Source organism: Meriones unguiculatus, chromosome 3 (assembly GCF_030254825.1).
Source record: "Meriones unguiculatus strain TT.TT164.6M chromosome 3, Bangor_MerUng_6.1, whole genome shotgun sequence".
In the NCBI taxonomy this organism is placed as follows: Eukaryota; Metazoa; Chordata; class Mammalia; order Rodentia; family Muridae; genus Meriones; species Meriones unguiculatus.
This window is the reverse complement of record NC_083351.1, coordinates 62,154,300-62,173,459: the sequence shown is the minus strand read 5'-3', so window position 1 is coordinate 62,173,459 and position 19,160 is coordinate 62,154,300. Positions and strand designations below refer to the sequence as shown.

General features: G+C 40.7%; 1 protein-coding gene across 1 annotated transcript in view; it reads left to right on the top strand.

The window, feature by feature from the left end:
* Cntnap2 (contactin associated protein 2) overlaps window positions 1-19,160 on the top strand; it is a 2,202,731-nt gene that overhangs the window by 1,965,364 nt on the left and 218,207 nt on the right. The window contains exon 18 of the mRNA XM_060380093.1: window positions 17,028-17,264. Coding sequence (XP_060236076.1) covers window positions 17,028-17,264 — 237 coding nt within the window. The remainder of the gene's footprint in view (window positions 1-17,027; window positions 17,265-19,160) is intronic.

Below are 19,160 nucleotides of genomic sequence, written 5' to 3'. Positions count from 1 at the left end.
CTTCCAGCATCCCTTGTCTCAGTAGATAGCATCACCATACACCCATTTTTTAAGTTAACTCCAAAATTTGGAGTTAGCCATAATTCCTTTCTTTCTTCTCTTTCCCTTATTACTTTCCATCCAATATCTCTGTGACTAATCCTCTAGCCTCACCGCCAATGCATTTGCTGCCTTCTTTAAGTTTCTACCCTCCTCAAAGCCATGGTTGAACCTTGCTTGGATGACTGCAGGTAGGGCCTGACTGGTCTCCACAATCTTGGTACTTTTCTGTAGCATTGCTTTGCTATAAAGCTTGATCTCATTACATCCCCAGACATCAGCCAACTTCACCTGTTCTTGTTTTTCTCCAAGCCTCTGTCACTTTGTTGCAGAGATATTCTCTTAGCACACCATCTGAGGCAGCTAATCATTGCCATGTCCAATTCCCCTTAGGGCCTGTGATGTATTTGTGTGTTCCTCTACTAGAAGGAAGCTGTATAGCAACAGAAAGTGAAGGGCCTGCTGACCACTGAACAGCAAAAATAAATATTTTTGGAGTTGACAGCTAAATGAGTGCATACACAAACTATATGGTTTTTATATTTATCTGAATTAATAACCATATTTAAAGCTAAGTCATCCCATTTCCCAAGTAGTTTTCCACATAATCTTTCTCTAAAATTCTTTTCTTAAAAATGCTTGTTATTTACCTTCTTTGGAAATACCATTTCCACTAAGTATCACAGACTGAAAACAAGCATGACAGAGGCCAAAATAAATAAATAAATATATAAAATTGCAGAGAAAGTCAAAATATTATGAAAGACACCATTTCCCATCAGCTTAGACCCTGCGGTTTTCAATCTTTCCGGTATCAAATTGAGGTCTTGCCTGTTTGGCATTAGCTGCGCTATTGGCCGAGACTGTGATGCAAACATTTTGCCCTAGTTTTTGGGTAACAGGCCCCAGGCTTGCTCATAGACAGGGATTGAAAAACGGTATCCTGACTAGAAACAAGTACTAAGAACAAAAATGCTAAAGAAAATCAGACAAATAGTAATAACTAAGTAAAGTGAGTAAACTCTGTGCAAAGGAAAAATGCAAATAAATTGCAGGTCTCCCCCAGTGGAATGCCTGGGCTTTCCCAGCCTTCTCAGCGGCGCTCTCACTCCCCTCTTGGCCAGACCATCTTTGGCACAACTCTGCGCGGCTGTGCTCTTCTCTCTAGAATTTTCCCGGCCTTAGAGGCCACATCCAGCCGTGATTCTTTTCCACTAATAGTCGCCATGTGCATTTCTGCCCTTTGCTCTCTAGTGATCAAAATCCATTAGCTTCTGCAAAACCAGCTGTCCATTGTTACAGTGTTAACAAATGGTGCAAAGTATGGGAGGCACAACACTTATTTTTTTAAATATTCTTTTTAACATTATCAGATTGATAGTTTTCTTTGAATTTCTTCCAAGCCTCAACCGCAGGCTGTTTCCACGAGGCTGAGCTAGTTATTTCTAAGACAGAAGTTGTGTGAACAGAAATATTTCCTGCTGCCAAGAGCCACTGTAGGCTCAGCCTCTGCATGAAGAAGCTTTTCATCAAGAGCAACGCTTCACGGACTCGGGGCTTCTCTTCAGATTTCTCACGGTCTTTAAGATAGTCTGATCCAGACAGGGCATCATAATGCACAGGGACCAGCTTTGTAATCAACGTGGGGGACACTGTCAGCAAGGTTATCAAACAATTTATAGGATACTTTGTTTTTCAGTTCTTCCAATGAGGACTCAAACAGACTTTATAAGAATTGTATAGTCACGGCCTCTCAGAGGAAAAGATGTTTTTAATTGTTCCAGTACTGAATGAATGTATACACAAAGCCTACAGTTCCCCTCCTATGGCAAGTAAAAAAATAAAATCAAATAAAAAAAGATCTAGGGATACCCTTCTTATTAGTCCTACCTTCTGGATGACAGGATACTTTTCCAGTACTGGTTACCCTCTCTCCTCTCTCCTGTAATGAGCCTCATGCTTAGGCCTCTCTTGGGGAGGGTGTCTGGCCTCTCATCCATTTGATGCCCCTGCACATCCTGACAGTGTGCCTCATTGGCCTTAATTTCTTTTCTTTTTTTTTTTTTCTTTTTTCTTTTTTTTTTTTTTTTTTTAGATTTTTAACTGTTCTAAATTATCTTCTCTTCCTACTGCTGGTACCCGTGTGAAGATATTTTGTAGGTAGCCTTTTAATCCCACCATGTTTGTATGTGTGCATGTGTGTAATGTGTGTGCTTTTTCAAAAATATGTGTACATCCCTGAAAACTGATAGCACTGGCCTTGTGCGCCATACCTCATATTATGATGGTAGTACAAACTCCACTCTGCTCAGTGCTTTCCCACTCAGCCTTATGTTTTTGTGACCCATTTATGCAGCTCTATGAATATTGCATGGTTCGTGATTCATTATACGTACAGACCACATGTGACTTGGTCCATGCCCTAATGATGGCTCCCTAGACTTCCCCTAACTCCACCACCACAAGTAATCCTTAGCTGGATATGTCTAAACCTCCTGTCACCTGAGTGAGACTTTCGTGTGTTATTTTGCTAGTTAAACATCATCTATGACACTGTACTTCTTGCTCCTTGTACTGGTCGATAATTTTCATCTCTTTCCATATGATGTTTCTCACCTAATGGTTTTGTTTCTCCTCTAGACATGACCCATGAGCCTTCTTATTCCTAATATATAATAAGTCATTTTTGCATTTTTGTCTAAATATATCTAACTATATATTTGTGGAATCTTTTGAGAATTCAAACTTGAAAATGTCTGCCTGATAGATTATTACAGTCATGTTTACTTTTATACTTATTTTATTTACTGTTTATTTGCTTACTCCATACTTCAGCCCACTTTCTGTTAATAAGTTGACCATAACACTACTAGTCCAAAAGTTGGACACTCTGTTTTGTTTTGTTGTGTTGTATTTCACGACATAGTTTCACTGTGTAAGCTAGGCTGGGATCAAACCCCCACTCTTCTGCCTCAGCCTTCAGGCTGCAAGGATTGTAAGTGCTTCAGCCTAGGTGATGCCAGCCCACATGTATGCATTTTCCCTGTAGCCCACTATACCGTTGTGAAGCCCTGATATCGATTCCCAGAGTTACAAAACTAATGTGTCCTGGTGCTAAGTCTAAAAACTACCATAATTTCTAAGTAATCATATTGATATATTTTTTAAGTCTGTGATACATCTGAAAGTACATTTTATTTGTATTGGTAAGACTACCATGGGGGAGTTTATGTTACTAAGGGTTTTCCTGTGTTCTAATTAAAAGAAATGTTTAATAAATTAGTGCAACAAAGATGAGGGGTTTCCTCATCTGTGTTCTCAGACATTCTGAGTCTGTGTGTGGATCTCAGTGGTGGCAGATCACAGCCAAGAGCCACATTTAAGAGGTGTAGGTGTTGTTTCTGTTTTGGTTTTCCTCATTTACCCTGTTCATAGGAATGGTGGTGAACACCATTTATCCTAGCACCCAGGCAGCAGAGGCAGGTAGATCTCTGTGAGTTCAAAGCCAGCCTGGTGTATATAGAGAGTTCCAACCCAGTTAGGACTACATAGAGAACATAAAAGAACATACGTAAAAAATAATAGTAATAATAAAATGTTGAAGCCCCATAAGAAAACTCTATTTTTAAGACTTTATTCCTTCAATCTAAAATCTGATATCATTTATTCTGTAAAACCTTGTATTGTAATTTAGTTTCCAACCTATGTTTGTTCTTTCCCCTTTTCAGGCTCTTGTTATACAGGTGTTGACTCTCCTACCCACCGTAATTCTTGACTTTGCATTCATCCCTTTAATCTCTCGGTTCTTCGTTATTGGCATAAAGAATATTCCAATCCACTAACATGTTCTTCAGTTCTGTCTCTATGTTACCATTCAACTACCGACGAGAATCTTTATTTCAATGATTTTAACATTTTTCACTTCAATGCCTCCAATCAATTCTTACTTTTTGTTGTCACCCTCAGATGCAAATATCTAATCTGGATTAATCAGGGTTCTCTAGAGTAGCAGAACTTATAGAATGACTGTATATTAATATGTAGACAGCGGGTATGACACACAGACTTCAGTCTAGCTAATCCAACAATGGAGGACTGTGAACATCCAAGAATGTTGGATGAATGGAACATCCAAGAATCCAGTCTTTGCTCAGTCCACAAGGCGAGATGCCTCAGCTGGTCTTCAGTATATGCTGGAATCCTGAAGAAATAGTCTCTAGTGCTAGTGAAGAAATGCACATGCTAGCTAGATGATGGCAAGCAGGCAAGGAGCAAAAGCCTCCTTCTTCCCTGTCATTTTATAGGTTTCCAGAAGAAGGTGTGGCCCGGGTTAAAGGTGTGTCTTCCCATCTCAAGATCCAGATTAGAGGTGTGTCTTCCTAACTCAAAGATCATATTAGAAGTGGATCGTCCTACTTCAAATTAAGCAACAAACAAACAACAACAAAATACTTACAGGTGTACCCTCAATTTGGGGGATTTAGTTCTAGATGTAGTCAAATTGACAACTAAAACAGGAACCACAAGTCACCTCTTCCCAATTTAATTATATGTCAACATATGTCAACAAATCTTATCTCCTTATGTTGTAATTAATTTCCAAATGAAAACAAGAATCAGATCATAATAATGCCTGACCATAATTTAAGTATCCCATATATAATTGCATATAATTGTATATTTAACCAAATTATATTATATACCTAACATGATATAACTATCCCTTGTATAACCACAAATGCATTATAAATTTAAAATAGGTGGCAATGGCCCATGAGAGACACTCTTTTAGTATCTCAGACTTAAATATGGTATCCATTGATATTCTCCTAATTAATGTTAAATCACATAACAAATACCTTGAGGAAAGAAAACTCAAGTATGTGTACAAATGTATTCTTAAAAAAAATACATCGTCTTCCTCTGTGGCCGAGCAAGGCAATGCAGCCGTCCCTGATGACACCTGATAAACTAGGGTCAGATGGAAGGGGAGGAGGACCTCCCCTATCAATGGACTTAGAGAGGGACATGGGAGGAGATGAGGGAGGATGGGTGGGGATTGGTAGAGAATGAGAGAGGGGGCTACAGCTGGGATACAAAGTGAATAAACTGTAATTAATATGAAAAAATAAAAATTTGGAAGAGGAAAAAATACAGCAGAAACTCACGCCAACTATAATCCTCATTTCTATAACTTGTCACATGGCCTCAGCTGGTATTTACAACTAAATTCCTCTACTGCCCATTCTGCATTCCCATACCTTCATTCCTGATGCTCTGTGCCTTTGTAATTCTGCCTGGAATAGGTTGCTCTAGTTTCCCATTGACTTTAGCCACAGCTATGGTTACACCAAGAGACTCCCTAAAGGATCTCCTGCCCTCCAGACATAGTCTTTCCCACCTCTGTTAAGAAGAAGCAACCCAATGGTAATCTGGATCAGTCACCTCTCCTAACACTGTCATTTCTTTCTTATCCTGTTGGTGCAAAGGTATTAGAAGTTCAAAGTGGCTGGAGTGGGGGGGTACATCTGAACTTCCAGTTCAGTGGAATGTTTGTTGTAATTCCTGGCAGGAACCAAAACTTCTAACAGAAGTTAACAGAACTTAAGATCACAGAACCAGGAAGCAAAACTTTTTAGTGGGTCACTAGGGGTAATAATGAGTGGAGCTATTCAATTTTCCACCCCTTAATTTCTGGATCTGTGAATCCTGGCAATGGGAAAAACTGTACCATACATTGGTAGCTAACTCAAATCACCTACCACCTTTTGGAGAACCCTGGCCCAGCTCTCCAGGCTGATGCTACCTCATTGGGGCTGTAAGTATGTTCAAAAATCCATTCCATCTTTCTGTGAGGCTAGCTGCTTCAGGATGGTGGGGAACATGGCAAGACCAGTATATTCCGTGGTCATGGACCCACTGTTCTGTTACTCTGGCTGTGAAGTGAGTTCCTTGGTTAGAAGCACTGTAATGGTATTCCACAGAGCATTGCTTCTGACCAAGGAACTCACTTCACAACCACAGGTGGTAGTCTTGACAAAAGCATCTTTCTGTTTGCATTGCTGCTACTCTGTCAACCCATAGGTCAGATGTCCATTATTTTAATATCTATTCCTCTGCTCTCTCATAGGGTTTGCCCTGAAAATACAGACAAAGTTGACTGTGGCTCTTCCCTCCTGGTACTTTCTGCCACCCTTTTTTATGAGCTTAGGTCAATGCCCTTGGGGTTAACAAAGGCTTCTACTACTGCCCCCCTCTGGGAAAAAATCAGATTTCAGGATTAAAAGAACCTCCCTCCAAGAAAATGAGGATCTAAAGAGACCCCTGCCTCAGGACGTGGGACTCTTGGTGCTCCACTCCTCCACCAGCTTTTTCTCTCTGCTTTAATATCTCCATTCCTGGCTGTGAATTGTGAGTGTTGCATTTCCAGTGACAATTTCAACTGTCCCTATGGCTCTAGTAACAGATATGGCAAGTGGGTCTCTGGTACTAACTGCACTATCAGCATTCTCCATAACTATGCAAAGCAATGCCGGGAAACATGTCACATGTAGGAGAAGAAAGAGCCTTGTGTGACCCAACTCCCCACGTGCAGACAGAAGCTACAGTGTGGGCAAAGTGCAGGTCACCTGGCTATAGATCTGGCAATAGACAAAGGGTAGATTAACTCTTTTGTCCTCTGTTTCTCCATCTGTAAAAAAGGGATCATGATACCACTTTTCTCTGTGAACTGAAACACATGAAGTTGGGATGGTATCTGGCATTAGCTTAGCATTAGTTTAAGATGACCGATGTCTTCTTGTGCCTGTTCTCCCCAAGGACCTCTTAGCCCCATTTTCATCTCAGAACAACACACACTGCTTTCTGGTACTGGAAAGTTTTTACGCCTTCAATATTTTAAAATTTGTCCTCCTAGTTTTGCATTCTGGAGTCATATACTCTGTGTATCTATCCCTCATTCTGAGGAACTTTTAAAACCCATTCTATTGAAGACCTGAACGACCAGTATCTGGAAAATCAAGTCTCCACAACTTAGTTCCTGGATGTTAACAGCTCGCTCCATACATTGCTCACCGACAGAGGCATCATTAATCAACACTAGTTAACCACACAGCTCTGTGCTGAAGAATGGAGGTCAGTTTCCTTGACCTCCCCCCACCACTGGTGACTAAAGCCATTCTGGGGTTCTGAGAGAATCAGATAACTGGACTTTTATTTCTCATACCCATGTTGACACCATTTTGTGAGGGGGAGGTGGTGGTGGTGGTGGTAGTGGTGGTGGGAGACTTGAGTTGGTCAAGGCATACGACACAATGGAAGCATATCTAACAGGAGAAATAGCAGGTGTGGCATCTGCAGCTCTGAGTGGCTTACGCAAGCACAAAGCTGCCTTTACCCCTTAGCTGTTAACCCCTGAGACAGCTGTTGTCACACTGAAGAGGCAAGGTCAGCGAAGGCCATCCAGACAGAGCAGTCTTAGCTGTTTCTTTGATACCATTCCAGGAACACTTTAAAGGCTCTCCACCTGCTCACAGGTCCTGTGATCCAGATATACTCCTCTAAAGTAGAGATAACACCCATCCTAACCCTGGCCTTTCCATGAGGATAGTGCTGTCTGAAGATCAGGCCCAAGGCCTTTCCCTCAGGCAGGCTGGATCAGGAGCTCAGTATTAACCCTTTGCTAGTTGTCTTTCTGCTCACGCTTCCAGAATAGAATGCCATGGATTCTGTGACTTGGCCTGCAGAAGTTTATTTCTCACAGTCTAGAGGCTGGAAGTTCAAGATGAAGGTACCAGTGAGACTGTTTCCTTCCAAGGCCTCTCCTTTAATACCTTTAATTAATGCTTTAATACCACAATCTTCTTGATGGTTCTTCATGGGGCCTTTCATCCATGGGAGTCCAAACATCCACAGGATCTCTTCCTCTTTGATAATAACAACAATCACATTCAATTATTTTCTCATCCTCATGACCTTGTCTAGGCTTGATCTTTCTTTAAAGGCTGTAGATAGTCTGCATACAGCCAAATTTATATTGTAGGTTTAAGCCTTCAAAAGCTTAAATAAAGAATATGGGGAACATGGTTCAGATCTCCTGGCTTCAAATTTGTCTTTTCATCAAATCTAAGATTTCATCTCTAAGATCCTGGAGAATTTTGATTAGTAACAATCATAAATCTGCCATTAGTTGGGCTTCTGTCCAAAGTGCTAGATTTTATTGCCTTTTATTAACATGCCCCTTCCGGGTGCATATTGTTCTCCTGATGTTGCACGCAGAAAGACTAAGACCTAAATTTGATCGTTTTGCGAGCTGCAAAAACGATCAGTTCATAACTCATGTTTGTTTGACGACCTACCCACCCCATGTCAAACTGCGCCCAGCAGCAGGGTGGCATGTGGCTATTTGTGACTCCATCAGTATTAACCTATAGGGAAAAACGGAGTCAGGGTCTAGAGAAATGGTTTCAGAGCTTAAAAATGCATTGCTCTTACAGAGGACCTAGGGTTCAGGTCCCAACATCTACATGGTGGCTCGCAGCCATCTGTAATTGAATTCTGTGGGATCTGACACCCATTTTGAGCACTGCACACATTTGGTACACATACATACATACAGGCAAAGCACTTACACGTATAAAAAAACCTTTTAAAAGTTAATTTTCAAAGAATAATGTCCTTGTGCGTTGTTCTAGAACAACTTTCCTAGCACTTTACTTACAAAACCTGTGCAATAACCCGTGCTTTCACTCGCTGAGCATACTGCACTGCACCCATCTTACCCCTCTCCTTTCCTCCTGCCCCCAACCTTGCAGGCGAGCACCCCATAACCCCTTCGTCATGTAGCCTCTCTCCTTGGACATTTTTTTCTACTCTCTTTCTGTCCGTTTTCAGTGTGGTCCATCCTAACTGCCCTGCTTACAACTGATCCTATTCCAACTCCAGATCCCATTTAAACCTGCCTGACTGTTTTTCTATAGTAGTCACCATTTTCTAACACATGTCTTTTATAGAGTCTTCTGTTAAATTTCTCCATGCTACAAGGGCAGAGATATTTTCACAGTCGTGAAATACACACACACACACACACACACACACACACACACACGCTTCTAAAAGAGTCTGATTCAAGTGTACAACCTTTGATGTAATTTATTTCTATGGTGACTATTCTGGGGTCAAACTTACCATTTTAGATACTGTTAAGCTCTGGGTTTGAGGACAGTGTGCTGTTTATAATTCCTCTCAATCATTATTTCCAACCTTCTTTTAAATGGAGCACCTGATTATTTGGCCCAAATGTTCTGTGCACTTGATGGTTGTATTACTCATTATGGGTAGTTACAACACTTTCGTAATTAATCTTTAATTGCAATACTTGCATAGCATTTCAGATGAAAAATGATATACAAATTAAACCCAAATCTCACCTTGCATAATTACAACAGGTCTGACTAATGTGCATGGAGCCCTGGCATGGCAGGGGGCTCTTCCCAGTGACAATGTGTTGATTTTCTAATTAAACAAAGGTTAAGTAGCATTTTCACTTGAAGACCTATAATTTAAACTTATGACATTTGCCACCAAGAAAGCTTTCTACAAAGCAGTAAATTGAACTCAACTTCTATTGGTTCCGGTGCATTAACATCTTCTGCATAATATATAATGACCATGTTCAGGATAAAAGATTTTTCTTCATATCAAGCAGATCAGGAAATGTACTTTCCAGCTCACTGATCCATTTAAATAAATCAGAAGGCCACCTAGGAAAGAAGAGAGCTGAACTCAGAGCACTGAGAAATGGCACTTCATTCACCTGCTTTAGAAATTAAGACTGGATTTTTTTAAAACTTAGTTCAATTAGTGAATAAATGTAAATTACACTAAAGCCACATATTATGGCTATAGGGCTTGGGATGTGGCTCAGTGTGTTTGCCTGGCATGCTTAAGGTTTGGAGTTCAAACCATAGTACTGTGCAAAGTGAAAAAGAGATGGTGGCAAAATGAGGAGGAAGAGAGTAAAGGAAGGAGAGAGGAGGGAAGGAAAAATTAAAATGTTAAGAAAAAAATTTCAAAGCTCTTATAATAATATACATATATTTATATATAATTAATCATTATGTCAATTTACATTACCAAAAGTCTTTACATACTTAATACCAAAAGCAGGAATCATAGAAATAACTAGGTCAGTGTGACTTCAAAACCATTCAGAACTTTTATACAAAAAAAGTACCATATACAACTTAAAAAATACACACTAGAGGAAATGGTTACAAAATTCACAGCAAAGAGTTAAATCTCAAATTGGTAATATCATCAATCACTAAGAAACACAGCATCTCCTGTTCCCCTCCAAAGCAACAACATGAAGCAACAACTTAAAAATAAGAAAAGATCTTTGATCCACTTGGACTTCAGTTTTGTGCAGGGTGATAAGTATGGATCTATTTGCATTTTTCTGCATATAGACATCCAGTCAGACCAGCACCATGTGTTGAAGATTTTTTCCATTGTATGGTTTTGGCATCTTTGTCAAAGATCAGGTATCCATAAATGTGTGGGGTTTTTTTCTGGGTCTTCTATTCGATTCCATTGACCCACCAGTCTGTTTCTATGCCAGTACCATGCAGTTTTTATTACTGTTGTTCTATAGTACAGTCTGAGATCAGGGATGGAGAAAACTCCGTAAGATCTTTTATTGTAGAGGATTGTTTTAGCTTTTCTGGGTTTCTCAAGTATACAACAAGAACATTTTCTCAACCATGTTCATAGGGGCTTTCTTCATAATAGCCAGAATCTGGAAACAACCCACATGGCCCTCAATTGAAGAATGGATACAGAAATTGTGGTACATTTGTACAATGGAATACTACTCAGCAACTAAAACCAAAGAAATCATGAAATTTGCAGGCAAATGGTGGAAACTAGAAAAAATCATCCTGAGTGAGGTAACCCAGAAGCAGAAAGAAACACGTTATATACCCACTTATAAGTGGATATTATATAAGTGGATATTATTCTACATATAATATAGGATAAACATACTAAAATCTGTACACCTAAAGAAGCTAAGCAAGAAGGAGGACCCTGGGAAAGATGTTCAATCCTCATTCAGAAAGGCAAATGGAATGGACATCGAAAGAGGGAGAAAAAAGAGAACAGGACAGGAGTCTACAACAGAAGGCCTCTGAAAGACTCTATCCAGCAGGGATCAGAACATATGATGAGACTCATAGCCAAACTTTGGGCAGAGTGCAGGGAATCTTATGAAAGAAGGGGGAGACAAAAGACATGGAGGGGACAGGAGCTCCATAAGGAGAGCAACAGCACCAAAATATCTGGGCCCACGGGGCTTTTCTGAGACTGATACTCCAACCTAGGACCATTCATGGAAATAACCTAGAATCCCTGCACAGATGTAGCCCATGGCAGCTCAGTGTCCAAGTGGGTATCCTAGTAAGGGTAACAGGTACTGTCTCTGACATGAACTCAGTGGCTAGCTCTTTGATCACCAGCCCCTAATGGGGGAGCAGCCTTACCAGGCTACAGAAGATGACAGTGCAGCCAGTCCTGGTAAGACCTGATAGGCTAGAGTCAGATGGAAGGGGAGGAGGACCTTCCCTATCAGTGGACTAGGGGAGGGGCATGGGAGAAGAAGAGGTAGAGAGGGCTGGATTGGGGACAGACTAGGGAAGGGAAAGGGGAGGAGGCTACAGTTGGGATACAAAGTGAATAAATTATAATAAATTTAAAAAATCTCAAAAAGAATAATACAAAAATTGACTTTAATAATTAAAGCAGTGAATTTGCTCCCATTTAGTTAAACTGATATAAACTCAATAGGACACATCTCCTTATCAGTACTATGTGAAGGAAGCATTCATTTTGAATTCAGTATAAACTGAATCATCAGCTTTTTAAATTTCTATTTATTTATTTAGTTAGTTAGTTTGTTAGTTATTACAATTTATTCACTTTGTATCCCCTCTGCAGCCCCCTCCCTAGTCTCCTCCCAGTACCACCTACCCCCCTTCTTCTCCCTCTATATCCTTTCCCTAGTCCCCTGATAGGGGAGGTCCTCCTCCCCTTCTGTTTGCCCCTAGTTTATCAGGTCTCATCAAGGCTAGCTGTATCATCTTTCTCTGTGGCCTGGCACGGCTGCACGCCCCCAGGGGGAGATGATCAAAGAGCCAGCCATTGAGTTCATGTCAGAGACAGCCCCTGTACCCCTTACTAGGAAAACCACTCAGAAACTGAACAGCCTATGGCTTCCTCTGAACAGGGGGTCTAGGTCCTCTCCATGCATTGTCCTTCTTTGGAGTATCAGTCTTTGCAAGGTCTCCTAGACCCAGGATTTTTGGCTCTGTTGTTCTCCTTGAGGAGTTCCTATTCCCTCCAGGTCTTTCTCTCTCCTTCTTCTTCCATAAGGATTCCAGTACTCTGTCCAAAGTTTGGCTATGAGTCTCAGTATCTCCTTTGCTACCCTGGTGGGTAGAATCTTTCGGAGTTCCTCTGTGGCAGGATCCTGTCCTGTTCCTTGTGTTCTCGTACTTCTGATGTCTATCCTGTTTGCCTTTTTGAATGAGGATTAAGCCTCTTCCCTAGGGTCCTCCTTGTTGTTTAGCTTCTTTAGGACTATAGATTTCAGTATGTTTATCCTATATTATGTAGCAAATATTCACTTATAAGTGAGTATGTACCATGTATGTCTTTCTGTTTCTGGGTTACCTCTCTCAGGATGATTTTCTAGTTCCCACCATTTGCCTAAAAATTTAATGATTTCTTTGTTTTTAATTGCTGAGTAGTATTCCATTGTGCAAATGTACCACACTTTCTGTATCCATTCCTCCATTGAGGACCATCTGGGCTGTTTCCAGATTCTGGCTATTACAAATAAAGCTGCTATGAACATGGTTGAACAAATATTCTTGCAGTATACTTTGAGCATATTTTCGATATATGCCTAGGAGTGGTATAGCTGGATCTTGAGGAAGCTCTATTCCTAATTTTCTCAGAAAGCGCCAGATTGATTTCCAAGTGGTTGTACAAGTTTACATTCCCACCAGCAATGGAGGAGGCTTCCCCTTTCTCCACAACCTCTCCAGCATGAATTATTCCTTGAGTTTTTTTTTTTTTTATCTTAGCCATTCCGATGGATGTGAGGTGAAATCTCAAGGTTATTTTGATTTGCATTTCCATAATGACTAAGGATGTTGAGCATTTCTTTAAGTGTTTCTCTGCCATTCACTATTTCTCTGTTGAGAATTCTGTTTAGCTCTGTTTCCCATTTTTTAATTGGATAACTTGGTTTGTTGGTATTTAACTTCTTCAGTTCTTTATATATTCTGGATATGGTCCATCGTCTTCAGGGCTTTCCAATGTACCAGCAGAAAAGTACGTGCTACACAAGCATCAGGACCTGAATCTGGAACCCCAGCATGCAGGGAAAAACCTAAGTGTGGGGCATGTGCCTGTAATCCCTGTGTGAGGAGGGAGACAGGAGGATCCCTAGAGCTTACTTGGCAATCTGTTTAGCCAATTGGTGAACCCAGGTTTAATAAGAGACCCTGACTCAAAAACCGAGGTAGAGAGAAACTGAGGAAGAGAACTCTGGCCTCTATGCATGCATAGGCACCTGCACACATACATACATAGCACACACCGCACAGCACACACAGCACAACATCATTGTTAATACTAAGAAAAACTGGACAAGTATGCAGAGATGTTTACACAGCTCATATGATTACAATATCATACAGAATTAAAATTCCATCAGTAACAGAATGGCAGGAGTGCCAGCACCTTACAAAGAATGTGCTGTGAAATAGTAAACAAGATGTTTGGCTATGCTTGTATTGCTTGGAAAGATGTGTCACGATACTTTAAGTGTAGAAAGCAAACTTGAGAACAATGCCTGTTATGGTCCCGTTCCTTTAAATCTTTCCTTTTTTACACTCATGTATGTTTCCAGATAAAAGTAGGGGATGGGGAGATTGCTCATTGGTCAAAACTACTGGCTGCCCTTAGAGAGGAGCTGAGTTCAATTCCCAGCATCCACACAGTGGCTTAGAAATATCTGTAACTCCAGTTTCAGGGAATCCATGGCACTGAACTCAGATGGTGTGCAGACAGAGACGCTGACAAAACATCCATCCACATAAAATAAAAACAATGGTTAAAATATTTATAAGCACACAAAGTTGTCCCCTAAAAGTAGAAGCAGTTATGTCTGAATGACATCTAGGTTTAATTGGTGCATCTTGCTTATTGAGAGACAAATGATAGATGATAGATAGATAGATAGATAGATAGATAGATAGATAGATAGATGATAGAGATATAGAGATGATATAGATAGATAATAGACAGACAGATAGATGACAGATAGGTAGGTAGATAGCGAGAGAAGATAGATAGATAGATAGATAGATAGATAGATAGATAGATAGATAGATAGAACACTATTCTGTTGGTAAGTAGGCAAACACGGGGGGGAATATTGAAAAAAAGTGTTTTAAATTTTCAGCATAGTTTTGATATGGTTTAATTGTCTTAAATGACCAGTGGTGAAAATTCAAATTGCTACGCACTTATGTAATAAAAGGCCCTTTGGAAAATTCCTCACCGCAAAAACAAAAACCAGAGTAGCAAAAGTGGTAGGAGCCAAATTGAAATTCTAACACACAAAGAGTGACTAATGGGCTGGCTTGCTTCCAAATCAAGCAGAGGCTCTAATTCTCCCCAGCACAGAGGTGTGAAGCTGTGCTGACAAGCAGATGGCAGGACGGGAAATCCCTCAAAGTGATCGTGTTTAATAACTTCATTTGCTATTTACTATTGCATAGCTTTGTTCCAAAAGACACTGCACTCTCTTCAATTAATCCTCTAGTCAAATATTTTACAAGAAACAAGATCCTACTTTAGAGAATGGTTATCCAAATCAATATATGACCTTAAGGCCTGGGTTCAAAAAGGCAGTAGAAGGATCCATTTGCCTTTTTTGCTTATGAGGACGTGTGGGCATAAGCAGATACTGATCCATCCTGCAGCTGAGTCTTCGGTTCACTAGTCCTGCCCAGTGAGTCCACTGCCTGTATGCTTTGGGCCAGGATGTGATCTAATGCACCTCTAGCCTTCTAGCCTAATAATCTCCAAACATCAAAGTTCCATTGACCTCACCATTTGCACAAGTGCACAGGCACACATGCGCTGATATGCTTACCCGTTCATGTACCTGTGAGGACCAAAAGTTGACGTTTAGAGCCTTCCTCTTTCTTCCCACAGACAGGGTCTGTGGCTGAACCTGGAACTCACTCACCATTTTGGATAAACCAACTGGCTCGTGAGCCCAGACATCCACCCGTCTCCCAATGCTGGCTGTTACACACAAGGCTGCTAGGCCTGGTGCTTAAATGGGCCTGAGGGTCCGAACTTGGGTTCTTAGGCAGCAAGCACTTTACCTGTCGATCCAGCTCCTCAGCATGCCACTTCTTTTTTTTTTTTTTAATCTTATTGAGAGTTTTATTAAGGAATTGGCTTGAGGGGTTATTAAAACTAAGAAATGTAGCAGTCTGGTGTGTGGAAGTTAGAGAAACAAGAAAATTGGCAATATAATTCACTACAAGCTCCAGAGTCCAAGAATAAGGAGTGCCAGTTCTGAGGGCAGAAGAAACAGATGTTTCAGGTTGGAGAGAGAAAATCCAAGCTTCCTCTCTCACCGTCTAACAGATGAGGCCACCATGCATTGTTGAGGGCACTCTTCTGCGTTCAGTCTCCTTATTTAAATCACACATACACATGCACACGCACACACACATACACAGAGAGAGAGAGAGAGACCATGCTGAAGAGTGATGTTTGAACAGCCATCTTGGTTCATTTTAGCCAGCACTGACTCTTTCTTTAGTTCATATACAAAATGGTGGAGTCTATTATGACACCTTTATACATATATGTATCACTGTACTTTGCTCATATTCACTCTCCACCACCGTCCCTCATCCATCTCCCTCACTTGTCCTCTTTTCCTTCAAAAATAAAGCTCAAGCTCCCTTTCTGGTCTCTGTTTATGTGTCATATTAATGTATTTATATACATACTTATATCATAATACATCATGTCAAATACAGTTTATCCTGTCATATGTAATATTAGCATTTTATTATTATATCATTTACTTCTTCCTCCACCAAGGATAACCACCAGTAGCTCTTCAGGGAAGGGTAGGACCTCAAGAGCATCATCCCCATTCATGTCAGAATGCTGAGGGGCTCAATCCTGTGCAGATCTTATGCAGGTATCCACAGCAGCTGTGCGTTCATGAGTCATATCCATGTCAAATCCTCAAGGTAGCATTTCAGAGAGGTGCTGTGTGCATTGAAATCCACCCTGAAATATTAATAACTGCGATGTACCTGATTTCTGTGTAAAGTAGTCAGCTTGTTCTTCCACCAACCCAGGCAAGATGGCCTGAGTTCCTTAATGTGAACTTCAAAGCAAAATATCTCATGAGACAAGAATCACCAAGTACAAGGACATTTCAAATGAATTTATGCCTTCTGACTAATTGACTCACTTAGCCATGCTAATGTATTCATGACTCTCTGCCTTTATAGTTCAACAGATAATGCTACAGAACAGAACATTCTGAGATTAAAGAACAAATAAACTAAAGATTTCCGTAAGCTTCTTCTCCATTAGAATCCAGATTATAAATTTTTGCATATCTACAAACATTTTGTTTCTGTGGCAAGCCTTATTTCTTCTCAGAAGACAGTCTCTTTTAATTAGACACTACAGCCTAAGGGAAAAGGTTCAACTCTTTCTGTTTAGACAGGGCCAACTCAAAAGGGAAAAGGCTAGCTGTGCTTATCAATGTTCTCCTCCTGCAGCTCTCCTCCAATGCTCTCACTCCTAAACATGCTGAGTGAAAATGAAGTTGCCGAGGTAATCCCATCAGAATTCTGTGCTTTCTGTCATTCCAGGTGGAGCTGGGGGCCAGCAGGGCTTCCTGGGATGCATTCGCTCCTTGAGGATGAATGGAGTGACCCTTGACTTGGAAGAGAGGGCAAAGGTCACATCTGGGTTCAAATCTGGATGCTCAGGCCACTGCACCAGCTATGGGGCTAACTGTGAAAATGGAGGCAAGTGCATCGAGAAATACCACGGCTACTCCTGTGACTGCTCTCACACAGCCTATGATGGGACATTCTGCAACAAAGGTATGGCAGAGGCAACTTCCGGTCCCATCTTTAGACATCTTTATGAGACCAAATCATCTCTCTGGTGCTTTTTCAGATGCAAATGGTTGAGTTTGTTCTGAGGGTAAGCTGAATTCCTCTCCCACCTTAAGAATGAACTTCTGACTTTTCCTAACCTTTGTTGTTTACTAAGATAAGAAAAGATCTGAGCCTGGTACACAATTCCCCAGATCCCAACTCTGGCTGAAACATTACAATGAAAACAGTCTCACCATGTTGTAATGATGAGTGAGAAAGGACCTCTAGAAGGGAGCTCAAGTTCACCTACCCCACAGCAAGATCAATGGTCAAATGCAGCTCATCGATATTTGTGTGCCCTCACCCCACCATGATAGTAATAGACTAAACCTGAAACTGTAAGCCAGGCCAAGGTCATTTTTTTTAAATAAGAGTTGCTGTGGTCATGGTGTCTCTTCACAGCAATAAAACCCGAAGACAACATGTTTTCACTGAGATATACTCTGTGATAACACATGACTGAAAAAAATTCACCCAACTGAAGAAGCTTAATTTCCCACATGTAAACAGGAGTGAAAAGAAGAGCAGCTGGCACTTGTCCTAAGCCACAAAAGCCTGTAAATCACCCTTGTCTTCCTAAATGAATGTATAGCATTTGGGGAAAGTTTGCTGTAAGCTGTTGCTACGTCTCTATCTAAGAAGCTTTACATAAGTACTCATTCATACTTTCATGAATGCACATAGGGTTGTTTATGCTGGCATTATTCACACAAGATGCCACACACAGAAGGAATTGTTCCACAACGTTTGCCTGTACATCCAGACTACTGTCTGGCAGTGCTAGAATATGAGCATACAAATTAGATCAGACAGGATTTGAAGAATGAGCACAAGACAAGAACAAAGGTGGAAAGAAACACCATTGCTGAAAAATACCAAGGCACATTAACAGGGCCATTACATTACGTTTTCCTGCTCAGAACAACATGCTTCCGTGATTTTCCTGTGGCATACAATGGAATGGGGCTTACAGAACACATCAATTTTGCACTTGTAGAAATGACAGTCTTGCAATTACCATTCATTGTGCTTGATGCTAATTTAATGCAGTCCATTCCTTTGCCAACGCAACGTCTGAATGCAATCAAGTAAGTGCTAATGCCTGAGACATTGCACTGTGTAAGTAACAATTTAAAGCAAATCATGGTCCCCTTCTTTCTGGAGAGTTAAGTTAAACAGCAGTTCACAAAAAAAGTTCTGGGGGTTAATAAGCAAGTTCATGAAGGGACATCTGCCTTTTCCTGTAGGCAATATCAGAGATAAAGGTAAGTGGAGGCTCTAGGTTTCCTTTGACAGTATCTTGAAGGGTTTGCACAAAAGACATCTAAATATTCTTTTACTAGTTGTTTATAACAATGAATTTGTGTTTGGCTGACTGGCTTTAACAAAAAAATTTAATTGAAAACTATAAGCGTATTTGAAAAGCATGTGTGAGCACTCTTCTGAGTGGCGATAAGTACCTCCTTACTTTGGCAAAGGTTAGTAGCCGTAGTTTAGAAAGGAAATGCAACCACACAGATTTCTGCACTCAGCAAGCTTCTCGACTGTGTCAGTAGCAGTATCTTCTTGCTGAACCTCCATTGCAGCTCTCCTTCTCTGACTCATCACCCAGGTAGCCTCTTCTCACACAGCAGTTGTTGTGACCATCCTCCCACTGACAATGCAGCCAAATAACCCGCTCTCTAAAAAAAGCAGACACATCAGCAAAAAGTAAGCTCAGTTAAGGTTCTTCTGAGGTAATCCATTCCTGGTCTATTCCACTAGATGTGGAAAATGTCCAATATTTTTTTGAGTAAATGAAATTGGTCCAAACCCATCACACACAACCCAAGTATCAAC